This window comes from Neomonachus schauinslandi, chromosome 14, assembly GCF_002201575.2.
Source record: "Neomonachus schauinslandi chromosome 14, ASM220157v2, whole genome shotgun sequence".
Lineage (NCBI taxonomy): Eukaryota > Metazoa > Chordata > Mammalia > Carnivora > Phocidae > Neomonachus > Neomonachus schauinslandi.
This window is the reverse complement of record NC_058416.1, coordinates 68,145,500-68,162,724: the sequence shown is the minus strand read 5'-3', so window position 1 is coordinate 68,162,724 and position 17,225 is coordinate 68,145,500. Positions and strand designations below refer to the sequence as shown.

The following is a 17,225-nucleotide window of genomic DNA, read 5'->3' as shown; positions in this document are numbered from 1 at the left end:
GGGATTGAGATGGGATTGAAGAATGGGGGCCATCTGGCTACCTTAAAGACTTCTCTGACCCATGACAGTTAACCTTTGATCATACTTCTGATGCCATGGTGGATGCCACCGCTCTGCTTGCTCTGAGTCTTCTGGTCACTTTGGCTGGCAGTGACCTCTCTTACATCCCATGCAGGTGGTGACAATGCCAGAGTACCTGAGGAAACGATTTGGAGGCAAGCGGGTCCAGATCTACCTCTCTATTCTGTCCCTGTTACTCTACATTTTAACCAAGATCTCGGTGAGTCCACTGCCCTGGGGACTGGCATTAGCTGTCTTCTGACCAATGTCTACCTGCCCACTCCTGCTCCTCAGCACATATTGGCCCACCAAGGGGCAGCAGTATTTGTTTCTATTAACTTGGTACCTTAGGTTTTCTTGCTCCTTAGGGTAAAGTCCTATTTCATGCATCAAGGAGTCAACACATGGAACTCCTTACCCTCTACCATGTGGAAGGTTAAAAACATAAACAGGTTCGAGGAGTCTCAGTGAAAACTGTTCTTAATAGAAGACTGAAAGGGAATTAGCAATATCTAAGGGCCGGTTCCAACCTTAGAGTTAGCTGTGAGCCTTTGTGCCTGAAGGGATCAGAATCTGACTCCAGGTGATGTTTCTAATACACTTAAACATGGGCAGTCAGTGACAACTCTTAAAGGGACCTCAGAAATTCTCCCTTTTCTTTTATGGATAGGGAAATGAAAACTGGGAATTGAAAATACTTGCTCAGGGTCCTGAATCAGGAGTAGAACCCAAACTTCTGGCTCCACTTCAATGTCCTTTTCATTGCACAAGGCTTCTTGTCTGTTATTATTTTTTAATCTGTTTTTTTTTTTTTCTGATGTTGCTCATGCTTTTTTGTGTCAGTTCTAAGAATCCATTGCCAAATCCAAGGGTTGAGAGAAAAGTGACATTTTCTGAGACATAGGGAGTTACAAAGTGCTCACTGCTCTATCAGTTTTCTCATTGAGTGTGATCAGTTTTCCTCTGTTTTCTTGTCCTTCTCTATCCAGCACCAAAGGTAAGATTGGATCAATCTCAGCATCTTGCAAAAGATCTGTCCTGGATAAAATTTGAGTCAGGTTGGATCTGAAATGAGCCTTCTTCTCTAGCTAGGTAGTGTGCTGAAAAACCAGCTGCTAGTGCTTTTATTTTCCTGATCACTTAAAGCCAAGACAACAACAATATTAAATAACATTTGCATTTTTTTTATTTTGGAAAATTTCAAACATGTATACCCAGAGATAGAATATTATAATGAACACTTGTGGACCTAATACTTTTCACTCAGCTTTAATAATGATTATCATTTTGTCATTCTTGTTCATCTATTTCTTCTACTTTTTTCCCCAGCAGTATTTTAAGTCAAATACCAGACATTATGTCATTTCGCTGTGACTTCTTCAGAATACATCTTCAACTTTTAAAAAACATAACCATTGTGCTATTATCACACAGCAAAATCTATAGGAATTTCCTAATTTAGGTGGTTTAATACCTGGTCCATATCCAGATTTTCCTGATTATATAAAAAAATGTCTCCTTATAGTTGATTTCTTTGAATCAGAATCTAAATGAAATTTACACATTGTATTTGACTATACTTTCTTTAAAGGAAATATCTATATCTTCAGCTTACCATAATTATTTTTCTCTTTTGTACCATTACCTCCCAGCCCTAGTCCTGGCCTACCTGTGCATACTTTGATTTTTTTTTTAATTGGGTTTGTCTTTTTTTGTTGTTAAGTTGAAAGAATTCTTGATATGTTCTGGGTACTAGACCCTTATCAGATAAAGGATTTGCAAATATTTCCCCCTCATTCTGTAGGTTTTCTTTTTCATTTTCTTGATAATGTCCTTTGAGGCACAAAAGTTTTAAATCTTGATGAAGTCCATTTATCTACTTTTATTTCTGTTGCTTATGCTTTTGCTGTCATTTCTAGGAATCCATTGCCAAATCCAAGATCATGAAGATTGACCCCTATATTTTCTCTGAAGAGTTTTATACTTTTAGCTCTTACATTTAGTTCTTTGATCCATTTCGAGTTAATTTTTGTATATGATGTGAGGCAGGGGTTCAACTTCACTCTTTTACATGTGTTTATCCAGTTCTTTCAGCACCATTTGTTGAAGAGACTATTGTTTACTCATTGAATGGTCTTGCACATTTTTATACAACTCAATGTAAACACGCTCTTGCCTATAGGGCGGATAGAACTTTGTTTTGGAGTTGGGACTGATTCCCAGAGCACTGCTCCCTCCCTGCCCAGCTTTCTGACTCAAACTGCTACTGTCCTTGACTGGTGCTTTTGTGTTTTGCCACCAATATGATGATTTCACCACCTTCACTTTCTCCTCCCCTCCTTCAGGGTTAGTTTTTAGTTATAAGATGAAGACCCTGGGCTTTTCAATGCTATGTCATTAGATATCAATGTGCAGAGACTAGACTGGGAAATGCTGGTAAGGGTGGAGAAATCAGACTTCCTGAGGCAGAGAAGAGCAGATGTAAGAAGAGAAAAAGGAATGTAAGCAGGGAGGGAGAGGAGATCATTCTGGAGCTAGGTGGGGGTTGGCAAGGGAACTGCTCCTTGGTTCAGCTTGTGAGGTGGCACCTGTCTAATGAGCATGTAGAGGAGGCTACTGGGATTTCCCTTTTTGGAATCAAGCCTTCTCCAAGTCCACAGTTCAAGCGGGTATAAGTCTGTTGACTGTAGTTGCCATGGAAAGGGTACTCTTTGCCCTTGGAGCTGGTGTGAGGTAGTCATATAAATAAACTAAATGCCCAACCTCTCTTCCTGCCTTGCACTCACATCACCTATTGTTCAGGTTACTGATTAAACCTCCCTTGACCTGGGAGCCCCCAGATAGCTGAGGGGCAGTCTCGCTCAGCTCAAGTCCTGATGGAGCCCATCCCCCAGCAGTCAGCTTTTTCTGAATTTTGCTTTTGAAAAGTACTTGGTATAGGCTGCTCCCTCTCTGTATAATTTCTGGGCTCCTTGCTGGAGGCCTTGCCCACCATCCTACCTGCCCTACCTGCTTCCCAGCGGCAGAAATCTCTTGAATATTGTGTAAGAAGGATGATAGCTGCCTTTTATTTAATGCCAGTCTCTTTGCTTAGATTCCAGAAGGGGCTTTACTTTTTTCATCTCCAGTTCACATGAGTACTGCATGGTAAGGATTTCTATTTTATTTTCCACTTCATGGATGAAATAACTGAGTCTCAAAGAAATTAGGTAATTTGTCCTAAATCACACAACAAAATCGGGCATTGGAACCCAGTTGGAACCCAACTCTCTAGTACCAAAGTCTGTGTTCTTCTCACAGTTCTGCTCTATGTTTGGATGGGATGAAGACATAGCATGATGGAATGGGATAGATCATCTAGTCCTATATTCTACGCTCTCATTTTATAGCTGGAGAAACTGAGGTCCCAGGAAGGGAAGGGACTCTGTGGGGTTAAACAGTAGCAGAACTAGGATGAACAGCATGGTCCCTGTTATTGACTCAAAACCTTTGGCATTATGTGGCCCCTGACTTCTAAATCTTTCATTCCTTTGGTACAGAGTCAGTTTAAATTCAAGACCATGGGAAAAATTAAGATAGCCAGTTAAATAACCTTACAATATGAACAAGTTTCCATGAGTAGGATTTGAGAGGACTGTGAGGAGAGAGCATCAACTGCACACTGGTGTATGAAGGATCTGAAGGAGGGACATTTAAGCAGAGGGCAGGGGCAGGGAAGGGTGGACACGTAAGACTTTGTCTTTATAAGTTTGGCTGACTTCAGGTTCACCATGAGTCATAGAGCATGAAATCATTAAAATAATTACACTGATGGTGAATGTAACTCCTAGGAACTCACATTAAGATAACACATGAGTTCAAAGTTCATTGAGAAAAGAAAATAATTATAAATTAACAAAGTAAAATAGGTATTTATTTACATTGCACATAAAGATTAATCAATCTTGTTGTGTGTATGTAAAGGCATGGATAATTTGTGATGGGCAAGAAGAGAAGAAGGGTGGCCTTGTGAGATCCAAGTCCACACAGGAAACAACTAGGGACCTGCCAGGAAGGCTTAGAGGAGGCTATAGGGATCCAGTGTGTGTGTAAATGATAGCAGAGAAAAAGCATTTCGGTGCAGGGCCCAGATATAACCCAGGCCATAGAACAGCAGTGGTGTGGAATCTTGACTATGGCTACCATCTTGTGGCCAGGTTTTGGGCTCTGAGACCCAGATTTGATTATTCCTCTATGTACTTCTCTGAATTTTACTGGCTCCCTGCTGTCCCGTTCCTGGCACCCTGTCTTATCAAGTTCTGAGAAGAATTCTGGTCTGTAAAATTTCCCAGTATCATGTATCTTATTTAAGTGTGCACAGTGACTTGAGATAAGCCTCAGATTTTATGAATTACATGTGATGACCGAATGTCCCTGTTTCTATTTTCTGGGGCTATTAACATGACTGCAGTAAACTTTTATAGCAACTCCACTGTCCATTTTGGATCCTTGAGTAAAAATAAGAGCTTTGGCTTTTACTTAAGGTCTGAATATTCATTACCTGAGCCATTCACTTTCACAAATGAAAAGAGAAATTTGAGCAATGGGGCTCTCCATCTCAAATGTCGTTGCCAGGCAGGATTTATTGGGTGCTCAGATATAACTCAGACCAGAATGGGCCACAAAGCACACATATAAAATCATAGGATCTCAAAGTGTCAGAGCTGAGACAAGTAATCTATGCAAGTCTCATGGTCAGAGACTCAGTTACTCTAAGAGGTTTCCCAGCTGAATCTGTAATTTTATTATTCCCCATGAGTCTCATGGACGTTGTTCAGTCAAATTTTCAAAGTGATGGGAACAAAGCTTTTGAGCTGAATCCAACTGCCTGTTTTTGTAGATATGGTTTTTTTTTTTTAAACATTTTATTTATTTGAGAGAGAGACAGAGAGTGAGTGCACAAGTGGCAGGGAGAGGCAGAGGGAGGAGAAGCAGACTCCCCACTGAGCAGGGAGCCCTACATGGGGCTCTATCCCAGGACCCTGGGATCATGACCTGAGCCAAAGGCAGATGCTTAACTGACCGAGCCACCCAGGCGCTCCTGTAGATATAGTTTTATTTGAACATGGCCACACCCACTTGATGTATTGTCTATGGCTGCTTTCATGTTTCAACTGTAGAATTGAGCAGGTTGGACAGACTATATGGTGTATAAAACCTAAAACATTTATTACCTGAAACTTTATAGAAAAAGTTTGCTGACCCTTGATCTAGAATATGATAATTTTTGATTTCATTTCAAGTTGGTTTTGCTTAGCATGATTGGGTAAATTTGCTTGTTTCCTTCCTTTTTTTTTTTTTTTTTTTATTAAGGGCTAAGAGAAGTTTAGAGAAGGAGCAATCTGGGAAGAGCTGTGAAACAAATGGTCTCATTGGATTATAGGAGAGTTCTTTTCTATCAATGCTGGTGGTGTAGTTCCCTATTCATTCCCCTACTTTTATAATAAAAAAATAACAAAATGCTTCAAACATACAGAAAAGTACAAAAACTAATATAACAAATATCACCACCCAGATTCTATAGATCTTAAAAAATCTCATTTTTTAAAGAAAAGAAATAAAACATTACAGATATGATGGAAAGCTTATTTCTACCCTTTTTTTTTTTTAAAGATTTTATTTATTTATTTGAGAGAGAGAGAGAGAGTGCACAAGCAGAGGGGAGGGACAGAGGGAGAGGGAGAAGCAGACTTCTTGCTGAGCAGGGAGCCCAAACCGGGGCTCAATCCCAGGACCCTGGGATCATGATGAGCTGAAGGCAGATGCTTAACTGACTGAACCACCCAGGCACCCCTATTTCTACCTTTCTTGACCCCGTTCTTAAAAGTTATACATGTCTTAAACTTGGTATGTTTTCATTTGGTCTGTTTTTATATTTTTACTACATATATATGTATATTTATATACCTATAGAGAATATAATGTGTTTTAAAATTTCTGCTCCCCCCACTTTTGAAACTTATAAGAAAAACGGAACAATGGTATTTAAGAAAATCTAAAGTGGAAAAGCACCCATAATCCTATGACTCTAATTCAGATATTTCATATTGTGTCTTTGCCCATATGTGTGTTTTCTTTTACAGAATTGCAATCAGTATGTGCATACCATTTTGTCATCTTTCTTCCCCATCTTAGCATCAAACTGTATACATTTTCCCATGTTTCCATCTTCATAATTATTATTTTGGGGGGATGTGGAACTTAATGTTGACATAATTTTCAGCAAGACATTTAGAAATCCTCCAGTGGACCAAAAGCTCTCAACAGTGGTCACCTTTGGTCTGAGTGATGGAAGTAGGAACACTTTTACTTTTCCGTGTATAACTTTCTGTGCTGCTTTTTTTCAACTATACCCATAAGTTATTTTATTTTAAAAGTAAGTAAAAAATGTTTTTTTAAATGATAAAAGATCTTGCTCTCTGCAGAAAATATTCCAGAAAAGAGAACTCTTACCTTTTAGTGTTGTTGGAAAGTAACTGGACTTGGAGACAAAGAACTGGATTTTAGCTCTTGAGCTTGTCATTAATTTTGTCTTTCTCATCTGTAGAGTAGAGACAATATATTTGTCCTTTTACCTTATTTTGGGGATCAAAACAATGAATGTACCTGAAAACATTTGGTAAACTATAAAATTCCCTGGATATGGTGGGAAAAAAAACCCTAGTGAAGCAGATAAAGTTTGGGCACCTAGGATTCAAAGACTAACGTCAGAGCACCTGGGCTAATGTGAGCTTAGGTATGGCACAGTATCCTGAGGCACTTCTGCTGGCTTTCAGAGTTGTAAGGGCAGAATTTACTCCTGAGGTTAGAAGTGTAATCAATAAAGGGGCCCCTTCAACTGAAATAACTATGTGATGATAAAGAGGCATGGGAGCAGAAGGTCCAGCATTAGGAATACTCAGAATACTCATCACAATTCCAATGGCTCAGTGTGCAGAGTCAGGAAGGAGTGGCCATTTCACCCTTAGCAAGGCTGATGTGCAGCTGGGGGCTCTTTCTTCTTCTTTGGCTTTAGAGGATAGGATGGAACAGGCCCAGGACCTGGGAGGGGAATGTTTTCTTTGGCTGGAGGACTTTCCCACTTCCAGCCCCTGAGAATCATAAGCACTCAGAGTCAGAGCTTCTTACTTTAAAGATGAGAACACAGAGACATGGAGAGGTGAAATGTTTTATCCAAGGTCACTCAGGCCTATAATCGCAGCACTGGTGTTAAAACCCAGGTCCTCTGACCGCTAGCCCTTGGGTGGTCTCTTTCTAAGTCACCACTCTCTCCTTACCTTCTGACTCTGCGTCTCCTCCTCCACCAGGAAAGACAATGATATTAAGTACCCTGGGGCTAGAGAATCTGCAGGGGAGCTAAGGCAGCAATCCTTAGGAGACCCATCTTGGGAGAGGGAGTTGTGCATTAGCACATAAGCTTGGAGCTGGTGTGAGACAATCTCTCTGCCAACTAATAGAGGCAGGGAATAGGAGATTTGACTGGTGGGGAGCTGAGCCATTGGAGGGCCCCAAGGAGCTGTAAGGAGGTGGAGGTGGGGAAGCTAAGATTGGAGAGGAGATGCAAGGGCACCATTCCCCGGGTTATGACTAGGTGGCCTGTTACACGCCCTGAAATATATTAGGTTTTATGCAATGAAACAGCTCGTGCATTGCACCTGGGGGGGGGGTCTAGTTTCTTTCACACCTAGCAATTTGAAAATAAAAGATTTACCATGATCATCCCTTAATACTACCCATCCTGGTAGTATTTTGGAACTGCCATGAAAATTCATTTTTTTTTAAAGATTTTATTTATTTATTTGAGAGCGAGAATGAGAGAGAGAGAGAGAGCATGAGAGGGGGAGGGTCAGAGGGAGAAGCAGACTCCCCGCCGAGCAGGGAGCCCGATGCGGGACCTGATCCCGGGACTCCAGGATCATGACCTGAGCCGAAGGCAGTCGCTTAACCAACTGAGCCACCCAGGCGCCCTGAAAATTCATTTTGGGTGACTCTGGTACTCTCTGTTTGGTTTAAATTAGCCACTGCACCATCCTGCCAGGTAGAAGGTTTTTTTTTTTTTTTTTTTTTTTAATGGGACTAAATGAGGCAGGGAGGAGAAAGAGAATTGCATCAAGAACATAACTGGTGAATTTGGGAGTGAAGAGGGAACACTTCTCCCTAAAGTTTCATGAAATAATCTAGATAAAGCCACCTAGAAACAAGCTTGCCATGCAAAAGATAATTGGTGATGTTCTGGTTGTGTTTGAGTCAAGGTGGACTCCATCTGGGCTGAGAAGATAAAACTATGATGTTGCTGAAGTTTCTCTCCACTCCAGAGTATGGGTGGGGTTTCCCTCTCATGGACTCTTTAGTACTTGCTTTTGGGAATAGATCTGATAAACCTTTGCACACTGAGGTGTAAATGATAGAGAATAGCTTAGATCAGCAGTCTACAGGTGGGTTGGGAAGAACCTCAAGGTGTTAATGGTTATTCCTTGGCAAACAAAGTTCTATAGTTAAATAAGTTTGTGAAGGGTCATTTACCATGTTCCCTTCCTGGGGATTCACAGTACATACTGTATATTAAAGGCTCAGGGAAGTTGTGTGGTGAGGAAACTGTCTTAACTTCACTTAATCCAGCATTTCACAGATCTCTGACTAGGGAATCCTTTTCTCCCCCCGTGGGATATCTATTATCATCTTGAATAAAGCTTGTTGAGAAACTTAGGAATAGAGCATGACTCTGAGGTGTTTGTGTTTTTATTTTATTTTATTGTGGTAAGAACACTTAACATGCCATCTATCAAAATTTTGACAGATTTTAAGTGTAAAATACATTATTGTTGACTATAGGCACAATGTTGTGTGGCAGATCTCTAGAGCTTACTCGTCTTACTTAACTGAAACTTTATGCCTGTTGATTAATAACTCCCCATTTCCTTCTCCCCTCAGCCCCTGGTAATCACCATTCTAGTCTTTGATTATACAAATTTGAGTGTTTTAGATACTTCATATATGTGGAATTGTGCAGTACTAGTCTTTCATATTCTTACTCAGGGATAAAAATATGAACCTTTAACTGGGGGATTTTAGCCAAAGGGCAAGGGGGGTGTGGGCCAACATTGGGCCCAGAAATCACAGGTATTGACATTACTCAGGAGACACCTTCTGCTACCCCCTCCAAGTTTGCCTCCTTGTCTCTGCAGCTGAAGTGCCTCAGCCAGGCCCTGGGTGCAGCCTGCAGTCAGCTGGCCTCATTCACCCCTAACTCTGCCTCTTCTCTTCTTCCAGGCAGACATCTTCTCTGGGGCCATATTTATCAACTTGGCCCTGGGTCTGGATCTGTACCTGGCCATCTTTCTCTTATTGGCAATCACTGGCCTTTACACAATCACAGGTGAGTCCATACAAATGACTCAGCCAAAGCCCAGGAAAGGAGGAGGAAATAGGAGACATAGCTTCTCCTCTCGAGGAGGAGAGATACACCCAGGAAACAGTTTTAGAATGGAGTGTTTGCTTAGTCCCAAAGCTCAGACCCTAACAAGTTATATGGGAGTCCCAGAAAACTCCAGTGTTGGCCGGAATAGTTCATGTAGCTTCTTCTAGGAAGTGGGGCAGGGACTGGCCTTCCAGGTTGTGGATAGAAGTTGGCTGAGTTGGGAAAATCAGAGAGGGAGTTCCAGGTGCAGGGATGAAGAGAGCAAGGGAATGGAGTCAGGGTTGGGCATGGCATGGGGCTGGGGCAGGGTGAGCAAGCAGATGTGTTTGGCTGGAGAAGGGTGGTCAGTGGGAGGTAGTTGAGGTGTGTGTGGAGTGATAAGCCCTGAGAGTTCAAAAGAGGTCACAGTGCAGGGGGCTTGGAAGCCAGAAGGAGGCCTTGGATTTGATGTGATAGGCGCTGGAAGGCACTGTAGGTGGGAAGGCAGGGAGTGACACAAAAAAGAGATTTTAGAGGAAGACTCGAGAGGTGACTGGAGAAGCTGATGAAAGGAACAGTTGGGGACACCTTTGCAGAGGTGTTACTCTGTTCCCGATAGGGGAGCCAGGGTCAGCGATGGAATTTGGAGACAAGAAGTTACACAGCTCTGGGGACAAGAAGTTACTTAGATGGTCTGAGTAAAGAGAGAGCAGGTGTGCATGGAAGTAGCCCTTCGAAATGTGCAGATTCGGTAACACCCAAACACCTTGTAGAGATGTTAACTCTTTGCTCTTCCTTGCCTTTGTTTGTGGGAGACAGTTCTTACCACAGCCATCTCCTTTGCACCATCTTCTGCCTTCAGTCACATCAAACTCTTCCTTCTCAAATAGGGAGGAACATTCTCCTTTTTCCAAGGTCTTCCCAGCATTTCTGTGAGAAGTAGAGGTGTGGGAACATGTTGGGTAGTAGACTGTTATAACAAGACAAGGGAGGGAAGGAAGGAAAGGCAGACAGGTGACTGAGGGGTGTTCTCAGAGGATGCACAGAGGGAGAGGGAGAGGGGCAGGGAGTGGGCAAAGGAGGCAGGCTAGACCACACAGACAGGTGGTCCTCCTACGTTAGGTCACATGTATTATTTCCTTTGCCTGTTTAGGGGGCCTGGCGGCTGTGATTTACACCGACACTTTGCAGACAGTGATCATGCTGGTGGGGTCTTTTATCCTGACTGGGTTTGGTAAGTGGGGCTGGGGCAGGCTGAGGAGGCAGGGAGGCAGAGGAAGAGGCCTAGGGAGAAAAAAATCAAGTCTAACCTCCCTGCCTGCTGCTGGCCCAGGCAGTGAGCTGGGTATCCTCTGCCCTCCCCAGGGGAGTGGTCTAGCCTGAATTGACCACCACAGTGGGTGTGCAGGGGCACCTTCCTCAGCCCTGGAGATCTCAGGCTAGGCCTGCTCTCCACAGAGAAACTGGACAAAAAAAGGGATACATCTAAATATCCATCAGGCTAAGTATATTCAACATTGTATCTTAAACCTCAGATTACATCTTGTCTATATTTGATGTTAAATGTCCTTTATTTTATGAATTGATGATAGTAAGTGATCATTTTCTTGTTTATGTCCTTATTTGACAAAATTTAAAAAACTAGCCTGTCTATGTTGGCCCCTGACCCCGATTTTGAAATTTTATTTGTCTGTAAAATCCTAAAGACAAGACTGGAGACCCTAGATCCAGAGGTACTTGTTATGGGAGAATATAAAATGCATTTTGTTTTTTAAGAGGGCCCATACTTTCTGTGTGTCCTGTGAAGCCTCTTATCTACTCTCTATTCTGTTTCCAAGAGCTTCCATTTGTTTTTCCCTAGTGGTGGTGGGGTCTGTAGGACACACAGCAAAGAGGTGATAGGGCTCCAGACTCCTTACCCTTTCTCTGTCCCTCCTACCACATTGTTGTGACCAGGGATGGTATGGCTGAGTCTGTGGGTCTCTAGGTCTCTGTGTAGGATTTTAAAGGCTGCTGCTGACAGCAAAGGGCGAGGGGAAAACGTCTTTGAATCTTCAAAACCAAGGTCTTTCTTTTAATAAGTCCAAGTACTTTCCCTTTTTAAAAAGGTTTATGGTTAAAATACTTTCACAGGTTATTGGTTTAGACACTCACAGGGGCCCTCCCACCCCCAGGAGGTGAGGCAGGGTTAATAATCCCATTCTATGGATGAGAGAGCTGAGGCCCAGAATAGGAAAGTGACTTTCCCAAGACCACACAGTGAGGGTGGTTTCTCAGGCATCTACAGGAAGAAACCCGAATGAAGAGTTGAGAGTTTTAGGATGTTTGTTGCTGATGCTTTCCAGCTTTCCATGAAGTGGGAGGGTATGATTCCTTGATGAGAAAGTACATGAACGCCATTCCAACTGTGATTACTGATGGAAACATCACCGTCAACAAAGACTGCTATACACCAAGAGCTGACTCTTTTCACATCTTCCGAGATCCCCTCAAAGGAGACCTGCCATGGCCTGGGATCATCTTTGGGTTGTCCATCCTTGCCCTGTGGTACTGGTGCACAGATCAGGTACCTGTGCTTGATGTGTGGGGTGGATGGGGTATTCCCCATGTCTCTACAGGGACCCTGTCTGTCTATGGCTTGTGGTGTTAGGTACGGTAGGGCTAGGCTCATATGGTCTGGGGTCACTGAGCCTTACTGACAAGGGGGTGGCAGGCCAAGAACCAAGAACATGTGGGAGGGGAGCTGAGGGTAGCCAGAGGGCGTTGAGAAGTCTCTGGCCTGCACCCCTCTCTTACTGGCTTTCCCTGGCAGGTCATTGTGCAACGCTGCCTCTCAGCCAAAAACATGTCTCATGTGAAGGCCGGCTGTATCCTGTGTGGGTACATGAAGCTGCTGCCCATGTTCCTCATGGTGATGCCAGGAATGATCAGCCGCATCTTGTACACAGGTGATCCCTTTTGCTGGACTCAGCAGCCACTCTCTCCCACTTTTCTGGCTCTGTGTCACTTCTAAAGCCCTATAGCTCCCTGCTCTTCCTCTTCTTTTTTTCTTGCCACAATTACCAAGCATTATTGTTCCCCCTTTACATAGCAAACAACTTGAGTTCACAGAACCTGTGGGGTTGTCTTCCCTGGTTCCTTACAATGACAATTACTTTCTCCCCTTTTGCAAATTCTCTGAAGTCATGATTCACTTCCAGCTGTAGCTTCTTCCAGCTAATATTTGCTAGCTTTTTGCTCAGTCTTCCTTCCTCAGTGTGTAAAATGTCTTTAATGTCAAAGGACCCTGGCCAGTCTCTAATTGCTTGATGCTCAGAGCCCTGTTTTTGGGGCCATTTCTTTGAAGAGCCCTGAGCCTTGTACTTTGCTATCTAGGGTAATAAAGTCTTTTTGACCCTTTTGTGGCTTCTCCAGCACTGCATTTTTTTTTGGTCAGCCATCATAGGTCAAAACTGTTTCCTGGAATATGAAATAATGGCAAAAAAGAGAGCACCAGGGAGTGAAACTTTGGTGAGCTCCTAAAATGAAGACAAGACAGTCTGGGGGCACTTGCTGCCATTGGCTATTAATAGCATTCCTATTAGGTCTTTTACACTCCTATACTGGCTCACCTGTCATGAGAAAAATATTCCTAACTGAATAATTTATATTGTAATGGGTATAACACACATAAAAGTATTTGAGATAGTGCTATAATGAATCAGCGCTCTAGGGAGCAGCACTAAATGATATATCTGTAGTAGGTACCTAATAAATGTTTGTTGATTTAATTCTAAAGAAGTTACTGGAATTTTCTCCAAGTCTCTAGATCATTTCCCCTTCCCCTCCCAGGCTACTTCTTGTCTTTCTCTATACCAGATTTTTCACATTTTGGAAGTACTACCCAATAGCCCTCCCACTGGGGAGTTCCCTCAGTCATCTGGGTGTTTAATCCTACTTGCAAAAAAGCTGCTTCAAATAAACCTCAAAATTAGGAGCCACAAGTCACTATGATCTTCAGGAGAAACAAGACAGTAGTCAGTGCTAAGCTGTAGGGAGGCCTAGCTAAAGTCTAAAGACTGTGCCCCTTCTCTTCCCACCCTGAGCATTGCTTTGCTTCCCCCACTCCTCTGCCTAAGAACCCTTTTCTCCCCAGCCAGATCTTGGAGATGGTCATACCAGCAGGGCAGGGGCATGGCATGGAAGGGCTCAGCTTGGAGCTGCACTCTCTGTGGAACCAATTCGGGGCCTTGGGCAGGGATGTCCAGTTTGAAGCCTTATTTTAAGAAAGTGAATCTTGTTCCATACAAATTTTAGGATTGTTTGTTTCAGCTCTGTGAAAAATGTCAGTGGTATTTTGATAGGGATTGCATTGAATGTGTAGATTGCTCTGGGCAACATAGACATTTTAACAATGTTTATTCTTCCAATCCAGGAGCATGGAATGTTTTTCCATCTCACTGTGTCTTCCGCAATTTCTTTCATAAGGTTCTGTAGTTTCTAGAGTACAGATCCTTTACCTCTTTGGTTAGGTTTATTCCTAGGTATCTTACAGTTTTTGGTGCAATTGAAATTAGTTAATCAGAAAAATACAATTATCATATGGTTTCACTCATATGTGGAATTTGGGAATAGGGCAGAGGACCATAGGGGAAGGGAGGGACACCTGAATGGGAAGAAATCAGAGAGGGAGACAAACCATGAGAGACTCCAGACTCCAGGAAACAAACTGAGGGTTGTGGAAGGGAGGGGGTGGGGGGATGGGGTCTGGGTAATGGTCATTGGGGAGGGCATGTGATCTGATGAGCACTGGGTGTTACACACAATTAATGAATCATTGAACACTACATCAAAAACTAATGATATATGTTGGCTAATTGAATTTAAATAAATAAAAAAAGGAAAGTGAATCTTGGAAATATTTCCCCGATGTCTGCTTGCTGACATGGCTCTTCATCTTTCCTCAGAAAAAATTGCCTGCACTGTCCCCTCGGAATGTAAGAAATATTGCGGTACTGAGGTTGGCTGTACCAACATCGCTTACCCGACCTTGGTGGTGGAGCTCATGCCCAATGGTGAGAGTCATCTTGCTGGCAAAGTCTTTTTTTGGAGGCTGATTTGGCTTCCACTTTATGTAGATTTCTGTGGCCTTCTGGGGAAAAGCCATTTCTGAGCCTGCATCCTGCCCAGTAGGGAAGGCTTCCCTCTGGGTGTCCTCAGTTTTTGAACATGTCTTCCTTCAGTGGAAAGGAGACATATGACTTGGTTGAGCTCTATGAGACCTAGCATGTGTTCATCAGTCAGGTGTGGAAAAGAGGTGATCTGAAAAGGTGCTGGTGAAAAACACAACTTTTCCATGCTCATCTAGAAGATCTTTTGGAGCTCTCCAACAGACATTAACATGAAAGCTTAAATTAAGTGGAGTTTTTTCTTGAGAATGAATTGATATTCCAAGGAGGAAGGGCAGAACAGTTTTAGCTATTGAATGAGGAAGTTTGAGGCAGTAGATGGATGGGCCATAACAGGGCTTCTCACTACAGAGAATGTGTTATCCTAGGTGATTGAGTACTTGGCGTCCAGAATAGTTAGTTTGGGGTTGGACCTGTAGGGCTACTGTTCATGTTTCATGTCGAAGAAAAATCTAATTCTGGATCAAGGGATGCAAACCTCATTAGGTTAGGGGGTCTCAGGAGACTAAAAATTCAAAGGTATTGATCAGGAAAATTTATAATAAACTTATAAAGTTTTATTACTGAGAGGAAACCTAGAGACTATCTAGTTAAATCTCTTCATTTTATAGTTAGGGAAACTGAGACGTACAGAAGGAAAATGATTTTTTCCCAAGGCCACACAGCAGCTCAGTGTCTAGCTTGCTTAACTGTGCTCAAGGCTGGAATTGAAGAATTTTTTTTTTTTTTAAACCACAAACTGGATGTGTGACCTTGGGCAAACCATTTGCATTCAAATTCTATAAAAATGGGGGTAATTGTTAACTATGCCACTGAACTGGGCTGCTTATTAATTAAGGTTGCAATTAGAAGAGTCACATGGCTGGTTCTTTTAGAGTTCTGGTTTGGATTACACTGAACTATGTAGGGGTGTTTATGTTATTTCTCTTTCTCTTTTTTTAAGATTTAAAACATTTTTGTAATGATTTACTTATTTTATTTTTATTTATTTTAAAAAAGATTTTATTTATTTATTTGTCAGAGAAAGAGAGAGAGAGCACAAGCAGGGGGAATGGCAGGCAGTGGGAGAAGCAGGCTCCCTGCTGAACAAGGACCCCTGAAGTGGGACTCAATCCCAGGACCCTGGGATCATGACCTGAGCTGAAGGCAGACGCTTAACTGACTGAGCCACCCAGGAGTCCCTACATATTTATTTTAGAGAGAGAGAGAGAGAGCATATGAGTGAGTGGGGGGAGGGGCATAGGGAGAGGGAGAGAATCTTGAAGCAGACTCCCTGCTGAGAATGGAGCCTGACTCGGGGCTCGATCCCAGGACCCTGAGATCATGACCTGAGACAGAACTAAGAAATCAACTGACTGAGCCACCCAGGTTCCCCTAAAAAAATTTTTTTTTAAAGTAATCTCTATACCCAATGTAGGGCTTGAACTCACAACCCCGAGATCAAGAGTCGCATGCTCCACCCAGAACCATCCAGGTGCCCCTGTTTACGTTGTTTCTTTAGAAGGGCAGATTGTGGGTGAGACTGTAGTTCTGAACACTGTGCTAGAGTGAACTGTACATGACAGGAAAATGCACAACATGAAAGACAACAAAATGCTATGTTTACATGTACCATTACCATTCCCTCATCTTCAGCTAGAATCTGGCTTCTATAAACACTGAATTTTCCAGTGACTCCCTGTGCTAGATTAAATAGATATTTTCCATTCCTTATCTTACTTGACCCCTCAGTAGCATTCAGCATTATTGATCACTCATCTTTCTTCCGTTATCTCTTCTCTTGGATTCCATTATACTATACTCTCCTATTTGTCTGTTTTATCTCCATCCTTTAGGCTGCTCCTTTTTGTCTCATTTGAAGATTCAGCCTCTTCCACTTGGTTGGTAAATGTTGCCCCACCAATCTGTCACTAAATTCTGTCCATTTTGCCTCCTAAATATCTCTTATATTCATCTATCTCTTTCTATTTTTACCTCTATCACCCTACACTGATATACCATTATTTCTTGCCAGAGCCACCGTAAAATTACATTCAACAAATATTTATTGAGTGAATAGGAGAGTTTGATAAGAATGTAGTACAGAGGGGAGAGCTTTATCCCCGCTTTACAATTAACTAAAGTAACCCTGAACAAATGGCAGAACTAGGGCTCGAAGCCCTACCTACTAACTCCTTGAAGTGGACCTTTGTTTTGTCAACTGAAAAGTGAGGGAATTGGACTAGAGGATCTTTGTAACTCCTGTGGTTTATGTGGTACAAGCTCAGGAGGAACCATTAAAAAACTCCCAACGGGGCACCTGGGTGGCTCAGTCAGTTAAGCGTCTGCCTTCGGCTCAGGTCATGATTCCAGGGTCCTGGGATCGAGTCCTGCATTAGGCTCCCTGCTCAACAGGGGGCCTGCTTCTCTCTCCCCCTGCCTGCCCCTCCCACTGCTTCTGCTCTGTCTCTCTAATAAATAAATAAAATCTTAAAAAAAACCTCCCAACAAATGACAAAATAATTGAAGCTGGCAGCCTTTATTTTCCTTCTTGCAAGGCTGTAGATGAAAACAAAACTATA

At 42.6% G+C, this 17,225-nt stretch overlaps 1 protein-coding gene across 4 annotated transcripts in view; it reads left to right on the top strand.

Annotated features, from left to right (window-relative positions):
- The window catches only part of SLC5A1 (solute carrier family 5 member 1), an 83,770-nt gene that overhangs the window by 26,013 nt on the left and 40,532 nt on the right, over nucleotides 1-17,225 (top strand). For all 4 annotated transcript variants that reach the window (XM_044921247.1, XM_021703621.1, XM_044921249.1 and 1 more), the window contains exons 5-10: nucleotides 176-280; nucleotides 9,370-9,475; nucleotides 10,650-10,730; nucleotides 11,842-12,062; nucleotides 12,309-12,444; nucleotides 14,443-14,550. In XM_044921247.1, coding sequence (XP_044777182.1) covers nucleotides 176-280; nucleotides 9,370-9,475; nucleotides 10,650-10,730; nucleotides 11,842-12,062; nucleotides 12,309-12,444; nucleotides 14,443-14,550 — 757 coding nt within the window. The remainder of the gene's footprint in view (nucleotides 1-175; nucleotides 281-9,369; nucleotides 9,476-10,649; nucleotides 10,731-11,841; nucleotides 12,063-12,308; nucleotides 12,445-14,442; nucleotides 14,551-17,225) is intronic.